We start from the raw sequence: 18,947 nt of genomic DNA, 5'->3' as shown, positions 1-18,947 counted from the left end.
TGTGGATGAGATTAGCCAGAACTTACAGGTACTGATAAACTCAGTTTTTTGCCACAGGGTTTCTGGCCTTAAAGAGGACCTTTCACCTCCAGGGGCACATGCAGTTCTATATACCGCTAGAAAGCTGACAGTGCGCTGAATTCAGCACACTGTCAGCTTTCATGTTCTGTGCCCCAGGTGCAGAGCTATCAGTGCTGGTACCGTATCTCTTCACCGTCAGAAGGGCGTTCCTGACAGTCAGTAAGGAACGCCCCTCCTCACAATAGCATCTATAGCCCTGTACTGTGAGAGCCGTGAGGACCACCTCCCTCCCCTCCTGAAAGTGCTTGTCCATAGACGAGTACTGGGGGGCTCAGCGTCACGGCTGGGTGGTAAGCAACGCCCCTTCTCACATTACAGCGCAATAGATGCTACTGTGAGGAAGGGCGCTCCTGACTGTATCAGCCCCATTTAGTGGTCTGACCATGGCTTGGCTGAACAGAATGGACATGCAGTGTTCAGCTGAGCTACATTGGGCTAGTAAACATGGTCAAAAGCTGGAGTATCTGAAATGGCCCTTACCTTTTGATTGTTTTCTAGATATCAAATTATTGAGTCAGTCACAATGGTACCTAGCGTCATCAACCTAGCTCCAACCGCTATGGAGGGCACTTCTAGAAGGGTTATCTCAGAAAATTTTTAAAAGCAAGTTATTTGAAGGCAAATCTGACAGATCGGGTTCACAATACCATTATTTAATGCTCCATGCTCTTCACAGGATGAGAGCAACGGACATTAATGGCAGATGCAGACAGAGCCGCTCCGTTGTGTGTCCATCTGCATTCAAGCTCTCTTCCATCATGTTTGCTTGCAGGACTTTTTCTTCCATCACAAAAGCAAACAACGTGGTGGAAAAATGCTTGTTGTGCTGTTTACAATAGAGTCAATGGAGATGGACACCGGCGGACAGGCTGTGTCTATATCCGTTATCCTGCTACAACTAACATCCACTGTTACAATCCTTTGAAGGATGACAGCAACGGACATTAATGGTTGTGCCGACGCAGCCTAATTTGCATATCAATAAAAAGCTGCTTATTTTTGCATTGCTTCATTGGTGGCTACTAAGGTGTGTTTCTGCTTCTAGTAAAGAGGACTTAAATTTTCTAACAACTTTTGAACAATTTTCTGCCGGCATTTGTGACATCAATAAATGTAGTAATATACTTGAGTAACAAGTTTTGGAGGATCAGGATTTTTTCCCTTATTTTTCTATTAAGACCTGAGAGCTATACAATGATTTTACTGGAGGAATCGGCCCTTGCACAATGAAGGGAAGATTAGGTTGCGGGGAAGGGGGTGTTGTCACTTCAAGCAGTTATATCTTGGAGCTTTATCAAAACTGATTTTAGGATAAAGCCCCATGTTGCAGGCGCATTTAAAACGCTGTGGGGAAAAAAAACGGAATGTGTTATTTTTTTCCCCGTAGTATTTTTGTTGCATTTTTCTCTGCAGTTTTTCTTCCCCTGTTAAATCTATTGGTGAAATAGTTTCCACAGGTAAAATGTGGATGGGATTAGCCAGAATCTCAGTCACTTTGCTGGTACTCTGAAACGCAGCGGGTTTTTTTCTGCTGTGTTTCCACAACGTTGGGCCTTTTAACACCATATGAAAGAGGAGATTGCAGTTCTATCTGTGTTATTTCTAGAGATATCACTAGTAGAAAACACAGCTGCATATACATATGCTAACCCAGACAATGTATTAACTTCAGAGATATCACCAGTTGAAAACAAAGACAAACATTTTGAGAGGAGAATCTTATCTTTCATATGACACAAAAAGCACTTCTCTAGGTTTTATATTACATGAGATATGTCTGTTTGAAATGACACCCAAAAGCATTACCTTCTGCGTATTATACACAGGCCCGGACACCTACCGGTATATACCAAGCATTGTACTGCTCTCAGTACAACATCAAGAAAAAGAATGAAAAAGTGCAAGATTTCACAAAAAGAAGCCAACATTTTATAAAAAAATTTTTTTTTTTCTTTATGTAGATTGTGAGCCCCACACAGAGCTCACAATGTACCGTACATTTTTTTTCCCCTATCAGTATGTCTTTGGAATATGGGATGGAAATCCATGCAAACACGGGGAGAACATACAAACTCCTTGCAGATGGTTTTTTGCCCTTGGCGGGATTTGAACACCAGGACTCCAGTGCTGCAAGGCTGCAGTGCTAACCACTGAGCCACCGTGTGGCCCCGTATGAAATCTCTCTATATTATAAAAATGAATTTCTGTCTGTCTGTTCTCTATTGCAAACCAAACGACTAGACCGATCTTCACCAAATTTGGTACAGAGATACTTCAGATATCCGGGAAGGTTAAAGACGAGACTCCAACTCGCTTGGACGTACTGTTGCTTAGATACAGCATTCTAAACACAATGCCTCCTTCCCCCCCCCCTTAGCCAATACAAACCTGCAAGTCTTTCACTCATATTCCAACTGCAATACACACGGTCACGCCACATGCACAATACAACACTGATATCCAAACTGAGATACACGTATCAGAGGATTAGATACACAGATCAGCACACAGTCCCACACACCAGAGGATTAAATACGCGCTTCTGCACACAGTTCCACACACTGAAGGATTAGATACGTGCGTCTGCACACGGTTCCACATGCCAAAGGATTAGATACACGCGTCTGCACACAGTACCACATGCCAAGGGATTGGATACGCGCATCTGCACACAGTTTCACACGCCGGAGGATTAGATATGCGCGTCTGCACACAGTACCATACGCCAGGGGGGATTGGATACATGCGTCTGCACACAGTACCACATGCCAAAGGATTGGATACGTGCATCTGCACACAGTTCCACATGCCGGAGGATTAGATACGCATGTCTTCACATAGTACCACCGCCAGAGGATTAGAAATGCACGTCTGCACACAGTACCACATGCCGTAATATTAGATACGCGCGTCTAAACACAGTTCCACACTCCAGAGGATTAAATATGTGCGTCTGCACACAGATGTACACGCCATAGGATTAGATACACATGTCTGCACACAGTACCACATGCCGTAGGATTAGATATGCGCGTCTGCACACAGTACCACATGCCGTAGGATTAGATATGCGCGTCTACACACAGTTCCACATGCCGTAGGATTAGATACGCGCCTCTTCACACAATACCACAAGGGGAGGATTAGATACGTGTGTCTGCAAACAGTACCACACTTTGAAGGATTAGATACATGCCTCTGCACACAATACCACAAGCCAGAGTATTAGATACGCGTCTCAGCACACAGTACCACACGGGGGAGGATTAGATACGCGCGTCTGCAGACAGTACCACATGCCGTAGGATTAGAAACACGCATATACACACAGTTCCACACGCCGTAGGATTAAATACGTGCCTCTTCACACAATACCACACAGGGGAGGATTAGATACGTGCACCTGCACACAGTATCACATGACCGAGGGCTAGATATGAACGTCTGCACAGTTCCACAAGCTGAAGGATTAGATACGTGTGTCTGCACAAAGTACCACATAGGGGAGGATTAGCTACGTACCTCTTCACACAATACCACACATGGGAGGATTAGATACACACATCTGCACACAGTTCAACATGCCGGAGGATTAGATATGCATGTCTTCACATAGTACCACCGCCAGAGGATTAGATACACGCATCTACACACAGTACCACACGGAGGATTAGATACGCGCACACAGTTCTACACGAAGGAGGATTAGATACATGCGTCTTCACACAATACCACACACCGGAGGATTAGATACACGCCACTGTACACAATACCACACGGGGAGGATTAGATATGTGCCTCTGCACACAGTACCACATGCCAGAGGATTAGATACGCGCCACTGCACACAATACCACATAGGTGAGGATTAGATACCTGCGTCTGCACACAGTACCACATGGGGCAGGATTAGGTACATGCCTCTGCACACAATACCACATGTCAGAGAATAACATACGCATCTCAGCACACAGTACCACACGCCGTAAGATTAGATACGCACGTCTGCACACAGTTTCAGTTGCCAGAGGATTAGATACGCGCCTCTTCACACAATAGCAAATGGGGGAGGATTAGATACATGCATCTGCACACAGTACCACACCAACAAGGATTAGATACTTGCGTCTAAACACAGTAGTACACGGGGAAGGATTAGATACAGCTTTACTCCAGGTATCCATTACAACTGATCACAGGTTTTTCCACTGATATCCAAAATGAGATACACATAATCATATGACGCTTATGGACATACACACAAACAACATACAAAATAAATCAGTGCAAAATGTATTTAGCATCTGTTACTAAGAGTTGCTCAATGGGAGCCGTTTTTGGAGGCAAATTTTGAGGAGGATTCTGCGTCAAAATCCGCTGCCAAAAAACTCAGTGTGAACACAGCCATAGACTGTAAGGTTAAGGCCCACAGGCCAGAAAAGCGGCGCTAAAGTGCTGCGGGAAGAACCGCTGCATGAACGCATTGCGGTTGTTCCCGCAGCACTTTGAAGAGAAAGTTCATGGCATTTTCCTCCGCTGACTTCCTGTTACCATTATATATACGGGAAAGCCGCCGGCATTTCCATAGATATAATTGACATGCTGCGATTTTCAAACCCTCAACGGTTTTGGAAATCGCAGCGTGTATGCGCTGGGATTTTTTCCGCAGTGGTGATAGGATTTGCATGAATCCCATCCACTTTGCAAGTACTGAATAACGCCGTGATTTTCCCAGCGGCATTTCCGGCCCCTAAAGTTGTTTTTTTAAATAAAATATCTAAAAATTCAAATCACTCTTTGTTTCCCTTGGCCTTAAATAAAAATAAATAAATTTAGCATCGCTGTGCCTCTAAATGTCCAAACTATAAAAATATTTATCCCATATGATGAATGCTGTAGTGGTAACAGATCAAAATATTGAACAAAAAGTGATCAATAGTCAGACGTTCACCAAAATGGTATGCGAAAAAAACAAAAAAACGCCTTAACACACCTCCATTTTTGTACAGACATTAAAGCATAACAAATAGAAATGTTGTATTCTGTGATCAGGCCGACCCAAAGAATACACAGAATGTGTCATTTTTACTGCACAGTGAACAGTGCAAAAACAAAACCTTAAATTCACTACAGACACATGGAAGACAGGAATAGCACTGGTTCCCCTGCTTACAATTGTATGCCAATATATTTATTTCCATTAGTGCAAATGGTGAAAAATGCTCAACAATAATAAGGAGTACTTTTACTCGCAAAAAAATGTAGGTTGACCTCTGCCTATAGTATATAATGAGCCACAACCATTGCCCTAATTTATACTGTATACCTGAGCGACACAAAGACACAACCAGTGACCTCATTTACAGTAGATCAGAATTCAGAGATAATATGCAGTAACACACCATATAAGCAAAACTATAAGATAAAACATGGCCCGATGCATGAACTCAAATAAAACTGCTAGGATCATATAAAGCAAACAACTCTAGAACAGCAAAACTGAATACGAAGCCCAAGGTGTTGGGACCCAGCTCACCATCTTCCAAAGCATAGGTGTGCCTAATACAGAATGTTCCTTGGAACATGTTGGGGTAGGGCAAGGTTCAGCAGGGGACAAGTTGGGGAACAGTACCATCCTGCAGGGCACAGTTTAAAGTTTCACAAGGCATAGGCTGGCCTAGTCTATTGCCCCACAGGGCACAGGCTTGGCTTGAGCATTGTTCTGCAGGGCACAGGTTGGACTAGTGAGTTGTGCGACAAGGTAAATGATGGGAGCAACACAAGGCTTTGCAAGGCACAGCTGGGCTGGCCTGACATTCTGTAGCACACTGGCTAGAACCTTTTGAGCTAATTTTTCATTTAGAGCAAATGGTGGGGCAGTGCTTCATTGGAGATGGAAGGAGTGCAGTATTCTGCAGGGCAGAGAAGGAAGGAGTGCAGTATTCTGCAGGGCAGAGAAGGAAGGAGTGCAGTATTCTGCAGGGCAGAGGAGGAAGGAGTGCAGTATTCTGCAGGGCAGAGGATGAAGGAGTGCAGTATTCTGCAGGGCAGAGGATGAAGGAGTGCAGTATTCTGCAGGGCAGAGGATGAAGGAGTGCAGTATTCTGCAGGGCAGAGGATGAAGGAATGCAGTATTCTGCAGGGCAGAGGATGAAGGAATGCAGTATTCTGCAGGGCAGAAGATGAAGGAGTGCAGTATTCTGCAGGGCAGAAGATGAAGGAGTGCAGTATTCTGCAGGGCAGAGGATGAAGGAGTGCAGTATTCTGCAGGGCAGAGGATGAAGGAATGCAGTATTCTGCAGGGCAGAAGATGAAGGAGTGCAGTATTCTGCAGGGCAGAGGATGAAGGAGTGCAGTATTCTGCAGGGCAGAGGATGAAGGAATGCAATATTGTGCAGGGCACAGATTGAAGGAGTGGAGTATTCTGCAGCGCAGAGGATGAAGGAGTGCAGTATTCTGCAGGGCAGAAGATAATGGAGTGCAATATTCTGCAGGGCAGAGGATGAAGGAGTGCAGTATTCTGCAGGGCAGAAGATAATGGAGTATAATATTCTGCAGGGCTGAGGATGAAGGAGTGCAGTATTCTGCAGGGCAGAAGATAATGGAGTATAATATTCTGCAGGGCAGAGGATGAAGGAGTGCAGTATTCTGCAGGGTACAGATTGAAGGAGTGCAGTATTCTGCACGGCAGAAGGTGAAGGAGTGCAGTATTCTGCAGGGCACAGATTGAAGGACTGCAGTATTTTGCAGGGCACAGATTGAAGGAGTACAGTATTCTTTAGGGCACATATTGAAGGAGTGCAGTATTCTGCAGGGCAGAGGATGAAGGAGTGCAGTATTCTGCAGGGCAGAGGATGAAGGACTGCAGCATTCTGCAGGGCAGAAGATAATGGAGTGTAATATTCTGCAGGGCAGAGGATGAAGGAGTGCAGTATTCTGCAGGGCACAGATTGAAGGAGTGCAGTATTCTGCAGGGCAGAGGATGAAGGAGTGCAGTATTCTGCAGGGCAGAGGATGAAGGACTGCAGCATTCTGCAGGGCAGAAGATAATGGAGTGTAATATTCTGCAGGGCAGAGGATGAAGGAATGCAGTATTCTGCAGGGTACAGATTGAAGGAGTGCAGTATTCTGCAGGGCAGAGGATGAAGGAGTGCAGTATTCTGCAGGGCAGAAGATAATGGAGTATAATATTCTGCAGGGCAGAGGATGAAGGAGTGCAGTATTCTGCAGGGTACAGATTGAAGGAGTGCAATATTCTGCAGGGCAGAGGATGAAGGAATGCAGTATTCTGCAGGGTACAGATTGAAGGAGTGCAATATTCTGCAGGGCAGAGGATGAAGGAGTGCAGTATTCTGCAGGGCAGAAGATAATGGAGTATAATATTCTGCAGGGCAGAGGATGAAGGAGTGCAGTATTCTGCAGGGCAGAAGATAATGGAGTATAATATTCTGCAGGGCAGAGGATGAAGGAGTGCAGTATTCTGCAGGGTACAGATTGAAGGAGTGCAGTATTCTGCACGGCAGAAGGTGAAGGAGTGCAGTATTCTGCAGGGCACAGATTGAAGGAGTGCAGCATTTTGCAGGGCACAGATTGAAGGAGTACAGTATTCTTTAGGGCACATATTGAAGGAGTGCAGTATTCTGCAGGGCACAGATTGAAGGAGTGCAGTATTCTGCAGGGCAGAGGATGAAGGAGTGCAGTATTCTGCAGGGCAGAGGATGAAGGACTGCAGCATTCTGCAGGGCAGAAGATAATGGAGTGTAATATTCTGCAGGGCAGAGGATGAAGGAATGCAGTATTCTGCAGGGTACAGATTGAAGGAGTGCAGTATTCTGCAGGGCAGAGGATGAAGGACTGCAGCATTCTGCAGGGCAGAAGATAATGGAGTGCAATATTCTGCAGGGCAGAGGATGAAGGAGTGCAGTATTCTGCAGGGCAGAAGATAATGGAGTATAATATTCTGCAGGGCAGAGGATGAAGGAGTGCAGTATTCTGCAGGGCAGAAGATAATGGAGTATAATATTCTGCAGGGCAGAGGATGAAGGAGTGCAGTATTCTGCAGGGTACAGATTGAAGGAGTGCAGTATTCTGCAGGGCAGAGGATGAAGGACTGCAGCATTCTGCAGGGCAGAAGATAATGGAGTGTAATATTCTGCAGATCAGAGGATGAAGGAGTGCAGTATTCTACAGGGCACAGATTGAAGGAGTGCAGTATTCTGCACGGCAGAAGGTGAAGGAGTGCAGTATTCTGCAGGGCACAGATTGAAGGAGTGCAGTGTTCTGCAGGGCAGAGGATGAAGGAGTGCAGTATTTTGCAGGGCACAGATTGAAGGAGTGCAGTATTCTGCAGGGCACAGATTGAAGGAGTGCAGTATTCTGCAGGGCAGAAGATGAAGGAGTGCAATATTCAGTAGGGCAGAGGATGAAGGAGTGCAGTATTCTGCAGGGCACAGATTGAAGGAGGAAGAGGATGAAGGAGTGCAATATTCTGCAGGGCACAGATTGAAGGAGTGCAGTATTCTGCAGGGCAGAAGATAATGGAGTGTAATATTCTGCAGGGCAGAGGATGAAGGAGTGCAATATTCTGCACGACAGAGGATGAAGGAGTGCAGTATTCTGCAGGGCAGAGGACGAAGGAGTGAAATATTCTGCAGGGCATAGATGGAAGGAGTGAAATATTCTGCAGGGCATAGATGGAAGGAGTGCAGGATTCTGCAGGGCAGAGGTTGGGGCATTGATCAGCAGACACATCAGGCACAGCACAGTGTAAGGCCCGCCAGGTACCTACTATATAACACAGAATAGAGTCGGGCAAGTAACTGGCATAATTCAGTGCCCAAGGAAGCTCCGCACTCACCCATGGCGGTACAGGGGCCGACGTCCCGGGCTTTGTCCGCGTCCCGGCGCCTAAGGCCTTCAGTAAGAGGTCCCAGGTCTTCACGAGATGCTCTACGCACTGACAACATCAAAGGCCTAAACTCCCCAAACTTCTCTTCGGGTGTCTTGTCATACCCGCGGGCGTCTCCGGGTCACCTCATATCCGGGTGTCCTCAGTCTTCGAGATACCAAGGCCTCAGGCATGCGCACAAAAGTACTTAGTACAGGACTATAGAGCTGTCAATCACCGGAGTGCGGGACGATAAGCAGCCAATAGAAGCGCGCATCTTTACATGGACCGCATATGGAACGCAGCGCAGGCAGTGGGCGGGGTTTCCGATGACAGGTTTCTCTGACACTGGGCGGTCACTGTATCACCATAGCGACAGCAAAGTAACCATAGTCTACAAACCCTATCTCGTTATGGCGCCTAGGAGACTGTCACCCAGCTTTCCCAAGTGTCAGAACAACAAGGGTGATTCAGACGCGACTGTTAATTAAGACCACAAAATTAAACACCTTTTATCATTCGGGTTATTTAAATCATTTTTACTTTTCTTTTTTGTGAAACAGTTTTATGCAATTTGTCTTTGTCCTATTTTATTATTATTATTGCAGATATAGTGTTAAGAGGTGGGCATTGTAATGGCAGAAGATTTATGAAACGGGTCTTATTCTGAGGTCCCAAGTAGCAAACCGCAGCTAAAAACTACTAAGGAAAAAAACACATGGAAGGGGGCGTTCACACTTACGCCCGTGTCCACCCACTGGGTCTCCGTCCTATTCCCCAGAGAAACTGCATAGGGAATGGCTTCCCGGCAGTCAGTTTTAAAACCTATTCACTTGAATGGATTTTAAAAGCAAACCGCCAGTGTCAGTATGCCGCCTCTCCGTGTGGAAACCATTTTTTTTTTGGCCGGACACAAAGTCGGACATGCAGGACTTTGTGTCCAGCCAAAAAAATGGTTTCACTGGAGAGGCTGCATACGGACACCGGTGGTTTGCTTTTAAAATTCATTCAAATGAATGGGTTTTAAAACTGACCTCCGGGAAGCCGTCCTCTGTACTGTGCTTTTTTGCAAATTAAGCTTTTCTGTACCTGTTTTTCCCCACAATGGGAATGATTAAGAAACATGTGCCAGATTTCTGGCACATTTTGCACCAAAAAAACTGTCTAGCGTGCTGTGGGCCAGGTTTTTCAAGTGTTTTAAATACTTTTTCAACTTGACCGTGGCCTAAATTGCGCCTCTGTGTGACAAAAGTGCACCAAGAACCAGTTAATAGGAGGCGTAAACTTAGACTAGACTGATTTATCAAACAGAATCAGACACTGATTAATCTGGTGCAGTTTAAGACTGTCTAGTCTGATGCAAGGTTCACACTAGCATTCAGGTTTCCGTTCTTGGGGTCCGCTTGGGGACCCAAAAAACAGAAACCCTATCTGCTTAAAAAGCTTTTACCCATGGACCCCAGATTGCTTGCAGTATTTTTCTCTCTGCATATTCTAAGCAGAAAGGGGGACAGAATCCCCGAATGGTCACGCAATGCAGTTGTGACCGTAGTCTGAGTTTGCACTGTCTAACATTTAGACAGTATTAGTAAATATTAGAGATGAGCGAATATACTAGATCAAATACCTCGGCCGCATAGCTTCTGATGCAAAAACACTTTCGGGGCTTCGAATTCTTACTGTCCCTCCCACCTTCCCTGCCGTCGGGAGCTATGCGGCCGAGGTATTCGATCGAGCATACTCGCTCATCTCTAGTAAATATGGGCCAATGTGTGGATGAGATTAACCAGAACCTTTTTCACCTAGCTGGTACTCTAAACCGCAGCGTTTTTTTTTTTCCTTGCTGCATTTCACTTTTTTGCTGTTTTTCCTTGTAACTGGAGCTGATACTTTAGCCTCGGTTACTGGAGGAATACAACCTCCAAGCACTTATTGTACAGCTGCACAACTGACCTGAGTGCCTTGCAGATCTTATGATTTCTGTGTCAGCAGGAAGCTGCATCCTAGCGACTCCATGGCTGTACACACAGCGTTCATGAAGTGCTATTCATACAACAATTGAGGAGGCAGGGGCAGTAATAAATCGTCCTTGCCTTCTCTATAGAGAGTTTGGCTGTCACTAACAGCCAACTCCACACTCATGCAGTTATTATCTCTGCAGAGATAACCACCGCCTGCATGTATTTATTTCCTCAGTGGGTAATTGGCAAGTTGTTAAATGGGCATTCAAGTAATCCTCCTATCCAACCCCATGATCAAGAGAAAAGGTTTCAGTGTTCCCCACTTTTGATCTCTATGGGACTACCAAAGAAAAGCTGAACAATATCTCTTGACAGTCCTATAAAGATGAGGGTTTACTACTTGATCCTGAAGCATTGAGATGTATAAAGTATAGTAAATGGACATAGTGCACTTTTAATTTATTGTTACCAACTTTCAGATGGTCTCATCTATAAAGAGTTAAAAATGTGTTATAATTTAGAAATGACCAACACATAAGTTTTTGAGTCAGTCTCTCCTGATAGGACTGAAATCCTATTCAGCTACTCCTTGTAATTATATCTGTGGGCTGGAAAGCAGGGTGACATTTAATTTGATCACCAACACAGCCACCAATCAGCTTTCCACGTATAGTAACTTTGCTGAGCTATAACTGCACATTTGCCAATCGACAGTTCAAAATGGTGTCCATGTAGATCTTTGTAAGCAATGAAACTTGTAATCCATTTAGTTCACACTATAAGTCATTAGATTTTTGGCTTTAATGTTCCTTACACTTGGCTCATACAGCCGGCTGCACATCCTGGGGTTCTTGCTATTCTATGTTGTCATAGACCCGCATGACATCTGGTTGGTCTTTAATCAACTCCAAGAGTTTGAAGACCCTTTCTTTATCAGTGTCTGAGAGTTGCACAGTGATGTTCGGCAAATACTCTGGCCCAGAAGAGATTGGCACTAATCCAAAGGAGATCAGCTGGCTGCGGACATCTCGTAGTGAAGATAAATCACAGATGTACTGTAAAAAAAAAAAAAACACATCAACATCACCAACAAGAATTTCCAGATCCTCTATTGCTCTATCAGCATTTACAAATTTGAGAACAATGATGATATTCAGGAGTAAAGGTTCTGACTTATTTTAAGGTTTCCCAGGATTTAAAAAAAAAAAAAAAAAAAACATGGCTGCTTTCTTCCAGGAACAAGGCCGACCTTAACCACAGAAGCTCAACTTCATGGAAACAACTGTCTTGCAATACCATATACACCTCACTGACACTGACTCACAGTTTCTTTTTTTTTTTTTTTTTTTTTTTTGGGGGGGGGGGGGGGGTAAAAAATATTTTTTATTCTGCACAACTAGTTTAATATGGTGTGGTCTACTCAATTTTGCATGCACCAATCTAGTTCTTGGGAATGGTTTATCCTAGGGCTGGGCAATTAGTCAATAAAAAAAAAAACAAAAACAAGACTGACCATCAATCTGGAAAACCAACCTGAATTTGTGCATGTAGGTTATTTTGGTTATTACAGTACTTGCAAGATTTTAACTGTAGGTTCATTCAGACTGAAACATCTGGAACTGCTATTATACTCCGGGGTCCCAATCACAGGCCTCAGCTGTCCCTGACACCATTCAGGAGGGCAAAAGACGACCAGGAACAGAGCTGAAGCACAGGGAAGGTAAGTAAAACCTTTTTTTTTTGTTTGCTCACCTCCCATGGGCCTCAGCATATTATATTCAGGGGTCAGAAGAGTATAATAATACATAATACTGATCTGGATGTGTTTGAACAAAACCACTGGTTGAACCTCGTGAGAGGAATCTTGCAAGCTTCGCTTAAAAGGGCGTGGCTTAAATAATCATTGTTAATCGCAACCTAGGTAAAATGCCTGATGAATTACAATTTTTATATAACTCATAATCATCCAGCCCTAGTTTATCCACTTTATTACTTTCCCATTGCCAGGTTATATATAGCCATCATTTATGTTCCGTAGCCAATATATTTTTTTCTACTTAAATTTTGTTTCTGTCTCTCCCATTATTTCATGTACTTCTGTCCATTCAATAAAACTTAGCAACATTGTCCCATAAGTAGGACATCTTGTGTTCCTACCTTGTATATATCATTCTCTTCCTCCTCGTCCTGCACCTCTTGGACATCCTCAGCTCCTGCTTGTATCGCCCAGTCAAGAGCCTGCTCCATTTGCACAGGTTTGCCGTTTCGGTCTTGGGTCTGGATAGTCACTACTCCTTTTTTGTCAAAGCAATGCAAAACATCAGTGTGAGTCCCTCTGTAAACCATTAAAAAAGACAACAATTTTTGATGCAAAGTGAAAACTGTTCAAAAAAGTCTTGATAGATGTAATACAACGAAGATCATGTAAACCTGCAATGAATGGGTGTGTTCACACTACTTTTGTAGGTTCTGTCAGTAGTTTTGTCAAGGTTGATGGCAACTGTCGCTCAGTATGCAGGATTCTTGACATAAAATTGACAGAAACCACAATGAACCCCAATATAGGATTTATCAGGTACAGCTGCATTTACAAACAGTACTATAGCTTCCAATGTGAACAGTTGTAGCTGGTGAAATTTAGTATCATGTCAGCTGAATCTTGTGGACAGAGACTGTTACCAGAAACAGAGTGGCTAAGGTCCAGAAGGTGAATATAACTTCTGAAAATTTTTATAAAAGTAAATTTTTTTTCAATGGTAAGCACTTTGAGACAAGAGAGGTATGATTACTCTGCTACACATAGTATGCCAACACTATCCTAACAGCATATTAGTCGTTTAGAAGCATTTTGGTGGTGGTACACTCCTTAAAAGAAATATAAACACAAACCTTGAATAGGTTGTCTAAACTATCTATATACTCTAATAGAGGATCTCAGCTAATAAAAAGTGGTGTTTTATGTAAGATCTACAGTAAAGAGCGATTACAAAGAGCATTTCTCAAGATGAAAGACCTGTTCAGCTCTGTCCTGCAATACATGGACATCCCATTGATTTCAATGTGCGCTGTGTAATGGTTACATTTCCCTGTGGCGCTACAGGGAATGTGAATTCTTACTGCCAGATTTTCAAACAGCTGGTCATAACTGAGAGTCACAGCAGTGGGATACTTAGCGATGAGCTCATTGTCAAGGGACACAGATAACCCATTCAAAGAGAACCTTTTACCACCTCCACCAATTCTAGTTCTTAGTATCTGTAAATAGGCGCTGCTCAACTGATTCTAACACTGATCGAATTTTCTCAGTGATTCAGAGGCAGAGCTCAGAATTACCCTCCTTACTTGATCCTGTGACAGTATAGAGCCTAAACTGTATCAGACATATGTAAAGAGCTGGACTTGTTGGATGTAATGAAATGTCCTCTAACATCGTAATTGTTATATACCACGGCAAAGCTGACAGTGTCATGAGCTGTGAGTCTGGTTCCTCTGAGAGTGCAGGGATATTGGTACCAAAATCATAATCTCTGCAACCAGGGCAGACACTGGCAAACCTGACAGTGTGATAAATTCAGCAAATTATCAGCTTTGCAGTAGTATATAACACAATGTTAGAGGATAGGAAAAGTCCTCTTTTAACAATGATCATAATAAAAATTAGCATTTTTGATATTAATTATATATATAGTTAATATGCTTTTACAGTAGCGTACCCATTTTTGTTGAGCAGGAGTCTCAATTCTGCAAAAGAACGATTGGTGTTATCAGTCAAGAGTTCAATAATTAGGGAACATCCTCCGGGTCCTCTAGCTTGATACAGCGCATAGGATGTAGGTTTCGATTTTTCCTGGAGGGTATAAGGGAAAAAAAAAGTGTACAAATGAACACAGGGGTATTCTACGCAGAGGAAGATACCTTGCAACCTAAGCATAGGCGGTAACTTGCCGATTGGTAGGGGTCCAACTACTGGCGTATTCCCATCAGAGCAAGTTACCCCCTATTCTGTATCTTTGAATAAAGGGTAACCTGCTGATCAGTAGAGGGCTGACTGCTGGGACTCCCACCAATCACAAGAATTTAAATTCTTTGTAACCAAATTTTGAATCGAACGGCTGATCACACAACACGCACCATTCTATTCATTTTATTGGGGTCACCGGAGATAGATGAAACAAACCATAGATGTACCGTCATCCAAATCTAATCACAAAAACTTCTTAAGGGGTTTAACAGAGCAAAAGTAACATAGGTACAATCGTTTTCAAAAACACTAAAGCCACACCCTGAGTGTGTGTGTGTGGTATCCCAACTCTACCCAACTCATTTCTATGGAAGGGACCTACAAGAAGAAGGGCTAAAGAATATAGTGCAGTCTAATGACCCATCTCTTCCTCTACTGACTGACAAAAACACGCTTTGTATTAGAGGCTTTCCTCATTATATGGTTGCATAAGCAACTAGTCAGCCTGCTCTCATTGTGTCTCCTTCAGTTATTTTTAAAGGCAGTCTATCATTACCAAAATGAAGAGTGAGACAAGAATATGTTCAAATAGCATTTAGGAAGGCTATTTGAGGCAAAATTTTTGTTTGATGATCCTCCAAGTGGTTTTGTTGTAAATTCCTTATTTTCTGATATGTAAGTGAGCTCCACAGTGTACAGGGGGATTATCTTCTTAGCTGCATCAATAGCAGCTCCTGACGTAGGCATGATCAAAATCTAACCAATGCGCTGTGCGCTTATTCACACCCAGAATGAATATGGTTCATGGAGCCTTCATAACGGCTATTTGAATATAGGTTCATCTCAACCTTCATTTTGGACACGATAGACTCCCTTTAAAATTCAGATGAGAGATGTGATGAGTCAGGACTTCTTGATTCAGACTCTGTTTTCTTACCTCTCCTTTAATAGCAGCCTCAATGGAACTTTTCGGCATGTTTCTTTGACGGGCTTGCTCAACTAATTGGTACAAGAATGGATTGAAGTCAGGGTTTGGCCCCGCTTCTGTAAGGAGAACACGAAAATATCATGTTGTGTCCATCTCAATCAATCTCAGATATTGGATCCCTTATATTCTTATGTTTACCTTTAACTGCCACTTTGATCATCATGGTTAGCTTGGCAAAAAGACGTGCTCTGGCTGCATCCTTTGGACCCTTTATATGCTTTACTTTTGACCATTTATTATGTCCAGCTGAGGCAACGGCAGATGCGTGAAGACTTGCCACCTGAGGGCCAATACCAGGACAATGTAGTCTATCCAACGTTTCTTGACATCCAGGCAATGACCTCCAGAGACGGCTCCGGAAGGAGAAACAGAACCTGCCCAACACTAGAGACATAGTACCACTATCAGCTTACCCTGTGAACATGAAAGAAAAAAAAAGTCAAAACACTGTTTGATGGAACACCTTAGTGTGCCACACAATACATAGACATAAGTAATGGGTAGTGACAAATAGTTTTTACTGACTGTAAAGGTTCTCTAATAAAGCTATAAATTCCCCATAACCGTGTGTACAAGATACAAAGTCCCACATAATAGTGAACAGCCACATGGACTCCCATTGCCTTGCAGCTCTAGGGTCCTGGTTTCAAATCTGACATCTTCTACATGGAGTTTGTATGTTCTTCCCATTTACATGGGTTCCTTCTGGGTACATTAGCTTCTTCCCACACCCCAAGGACATACAGATAGGGAATTTAGATTGTGAGCCCTACTTCGGACACTAAGCGATGACAATGTCTGTAGTAAAGTGCTGCAGAATAGGTTAGCGTTATATAAGAAAAAAATAAAATAAAACAAAATAATGGTATTTGTGGTGACAAATTGTGCTGCTTTACTGCCAGAAAAAAAATAGACATGCGGTGTCTGCTATTCACATAATTGATATAAGATAGAGGCCAGTGAAATAAATTGCATCTCTGAAGAAGAGGTTTTGCTGATGCATTCTGCAGCTCACAGATACAGACCAAACAAAAAAAAAATGATATGGATTTTTTTTAATTTTTTATCCAGAATGCTTGTCTTTTTGGAGTGACACAGTGTGACATCATAGCGTATAGTGAATGTATCACCCATGGCCTAGATTATTAAGCACCAGCAAACCTTTTAGATGGATGCTTAGCAAACAGAAGCCCAAATAATCATTCATGAGGGACGAGGTTTCCAGCCTGTGGATCTCCGGCTTTTGCAAAACTACATCTCTCAACTATGTGCCAGACTTGCACTTTTGCCAAACCTGGTAGATCACATCAGGGACCACTGCATTCAGTCAGGATACAGTTACATGGTGAGCTTGGCTGGTCCTGCTACCCAAGATCGACAATATTCCCCTGCTACTCCTTCACCAATGTGCTCCATTTTTTTACAGCTCTATCTGGGCCGCTGTGGTACTCCATCCACTGAAGAGGTTCCAGGGAAACACAATGATCTTTAGCTGTCTGATAGAGGTCACAGCCAAAGTCATCATGTAGCCTGAACCTCAATGGCACAAGAACTGCAGAGAGTTTGTAAATCAGGAAACATTTTTTCACAAGACACTATTAACCCCTTCAGTTAAAGAACACCACCAGTCTGTCTTTAGACATGTGACAAGGTGATGCTGCTGTCCTCTCTATACTCTGACCATGTGACTATTATACGCAGTCCTACTGCCTAGAGTCCTATACACGTCTTCTGATTTCATGTACATTGAGCCTAATATCCACATTGTGCTGTACAATCCCCTTATACACAGGCCACTGACCTCCCAGCTCACATCTTCCTCTCCCTGCTCTCCCCTTGTTGAGCAGCTGGTGTGCGGGTCACACGGGGGAAGTGTGCAGCCAGTGCACCGGCCCTCCGGGAAACACGCTCGGTGTGATTTAGTTCCGCTGCTATCGATCAAGGTGCTCACTGCTTGATTTTCAGATATGTTGAGCCCGATAACAGCAGAGAGGAGGCAGAGTGCCCCCACAATGGCTGACAAACTATAAATCCCCATAGTCACAGCAAGAGTGTCTCTAAAGACAGTGATCATTCGGGGTTCCTTCCACAGTAAGGGGGCGTTCACACTACCGTTGGTGTCCGTTATAAAGGTGTCCGTTTAAAAGAAAAAAACGGACACCTATCAAAACGGACATTAACGGACACTAACTGATGCTAAGAGTGGGTTCACACCTGCGTCTGGGGTCTCCGTACTATGGTTTCTGTCTTCTGCATGGCAGAAGACGGAAACCATAGATCGGGTCCGGCCGTGCGCGGCGGTGAGCGTTTTAGGCTCTCCGCCGCAAAACCGGATTTTTTTATCCGGACACAGAGTACTGCATGTCCGACTCTGTGTCCGGATTATAAAACCCGGTTTCGCGGCGGAGAGCGCAAAACGCTCACTGCCGCGCACGGCCGGACAGCTTTCTCACCCATTCAAATGAATGGGTGAGAAAGTTTCCTGCAGGCTTCCGTCTCCTGCATCTGTTTTATGCAGGAAACGGAAACCTGCAATAAGGACCGACGACGCAGATGTGAACGAGCCCTCACTGATGTTAATGTGTCCGTTTTTTTAACTGATCCATTTAATGGATCAGTTAAAAAAAAACGGACACATTAGTATCAGTTGGTGTCCGTTTTTTATACTGTCCGTTTTTTCTTTTTTGCTGTTTATGATTTCTGAGCATGTGCAGAAAATAAACGGACAGAAAAAAACGGACTTTAACTGATGGCCATCAGTTACTGTCCGTTATATGTCCGTTGCCCATAGACCTCAATGTTAAAAAAAACCTGACACTTTCTGTCTGTTTTTTCAAACGGACAAAAAAATCCTGCATGTGTGATTTCTCTGTCCACTTGAAAAAACGGACATGGTTGTTAACAGACCCTAAGGGGGCGTTCACACTACCGTCGGTGTCCGACATGTAGTGTCCGCTCAAAATCTGTCACGGACACTAGGAGCGGACACTAGCTGTGTCCTTAACACCTGTCATTTATTTCAATGGGCATCGGGTGCGTTCTTTTGCACTCCGTGCCCGTCCTTTCCTG

The 18,947-nt window shown here is 43.8% G+C and overlaps 2 protein-coding genes across 2 annotated transcripts in view; both read right to left on the bottom strand.

Annotated features, from left to right (window-relative positions):
* The window catches only part of MAP3K3 (mitogen-activated protein kinase kinase kinase 3), a 31,633-nt gene extending 22,479 nt beyond the window's left edge, over positions 1-9,154 (bottom strand). The window contains exon 1 of the mRNA XM_075277084.1: positions 8,939-9,154. Within this exon, the coding sequence (XP_075133185.1) occupies positions 8,939-9,047 (109 nt within the window). The 5' untranslated portion in view covers positions 9,048-9,154. The remainder of the gene's footprint in view (positions 1-8,938) is intronic.
* Positions 9,155-10,773: 1,619 nt separating this feature from the next.
* TACO1 (translational activator of cytochrome c oxidase I) lies at positions 10,774-17,760 on the bottom strand. Its single transcript, XM_075278647.1, has 6 exons — positions 17,680-17,760; positions 16,017-16,292; positions 15,828-15,934; positions 14,643-14,776; positions 13,087-13,264; positions 10,774-11,984 (listed from the first exon to the last, which is right to left on the bottom strand). Exons 2-6 carry the CDS (start codon positions 16,270-16,272, stop codon positions 11,784-11,786), a joined length of 876 nt encoding a protein of 291 aa, XP_075134748.1. The 5' UTR covers positions 16,273-16,292; positions 17,680-17,760; the 3' UTR covers positions 10,774-11,783.
* Positions 17,761-18,947: the final 1,187 nt, after the last annotated feature.

Source organism: Leptodactylus fuscus, chromosome 6 (assembly GCF_031893055.1).
Source record: "Leptodactylus fuscus isolate aLepFus1 chromosome 6, aLepFus1.hap2, whole genome shotgun sequence".
NCBI lineage: Eukaryota > Metazoa > Chordata > Amphibia > Anura > Leptodactylidae > Leptodactylus > Leptodactylus fuscus.
This window is presented reverse-complemented; position numbering and strand designations above follow the sequence as displayed.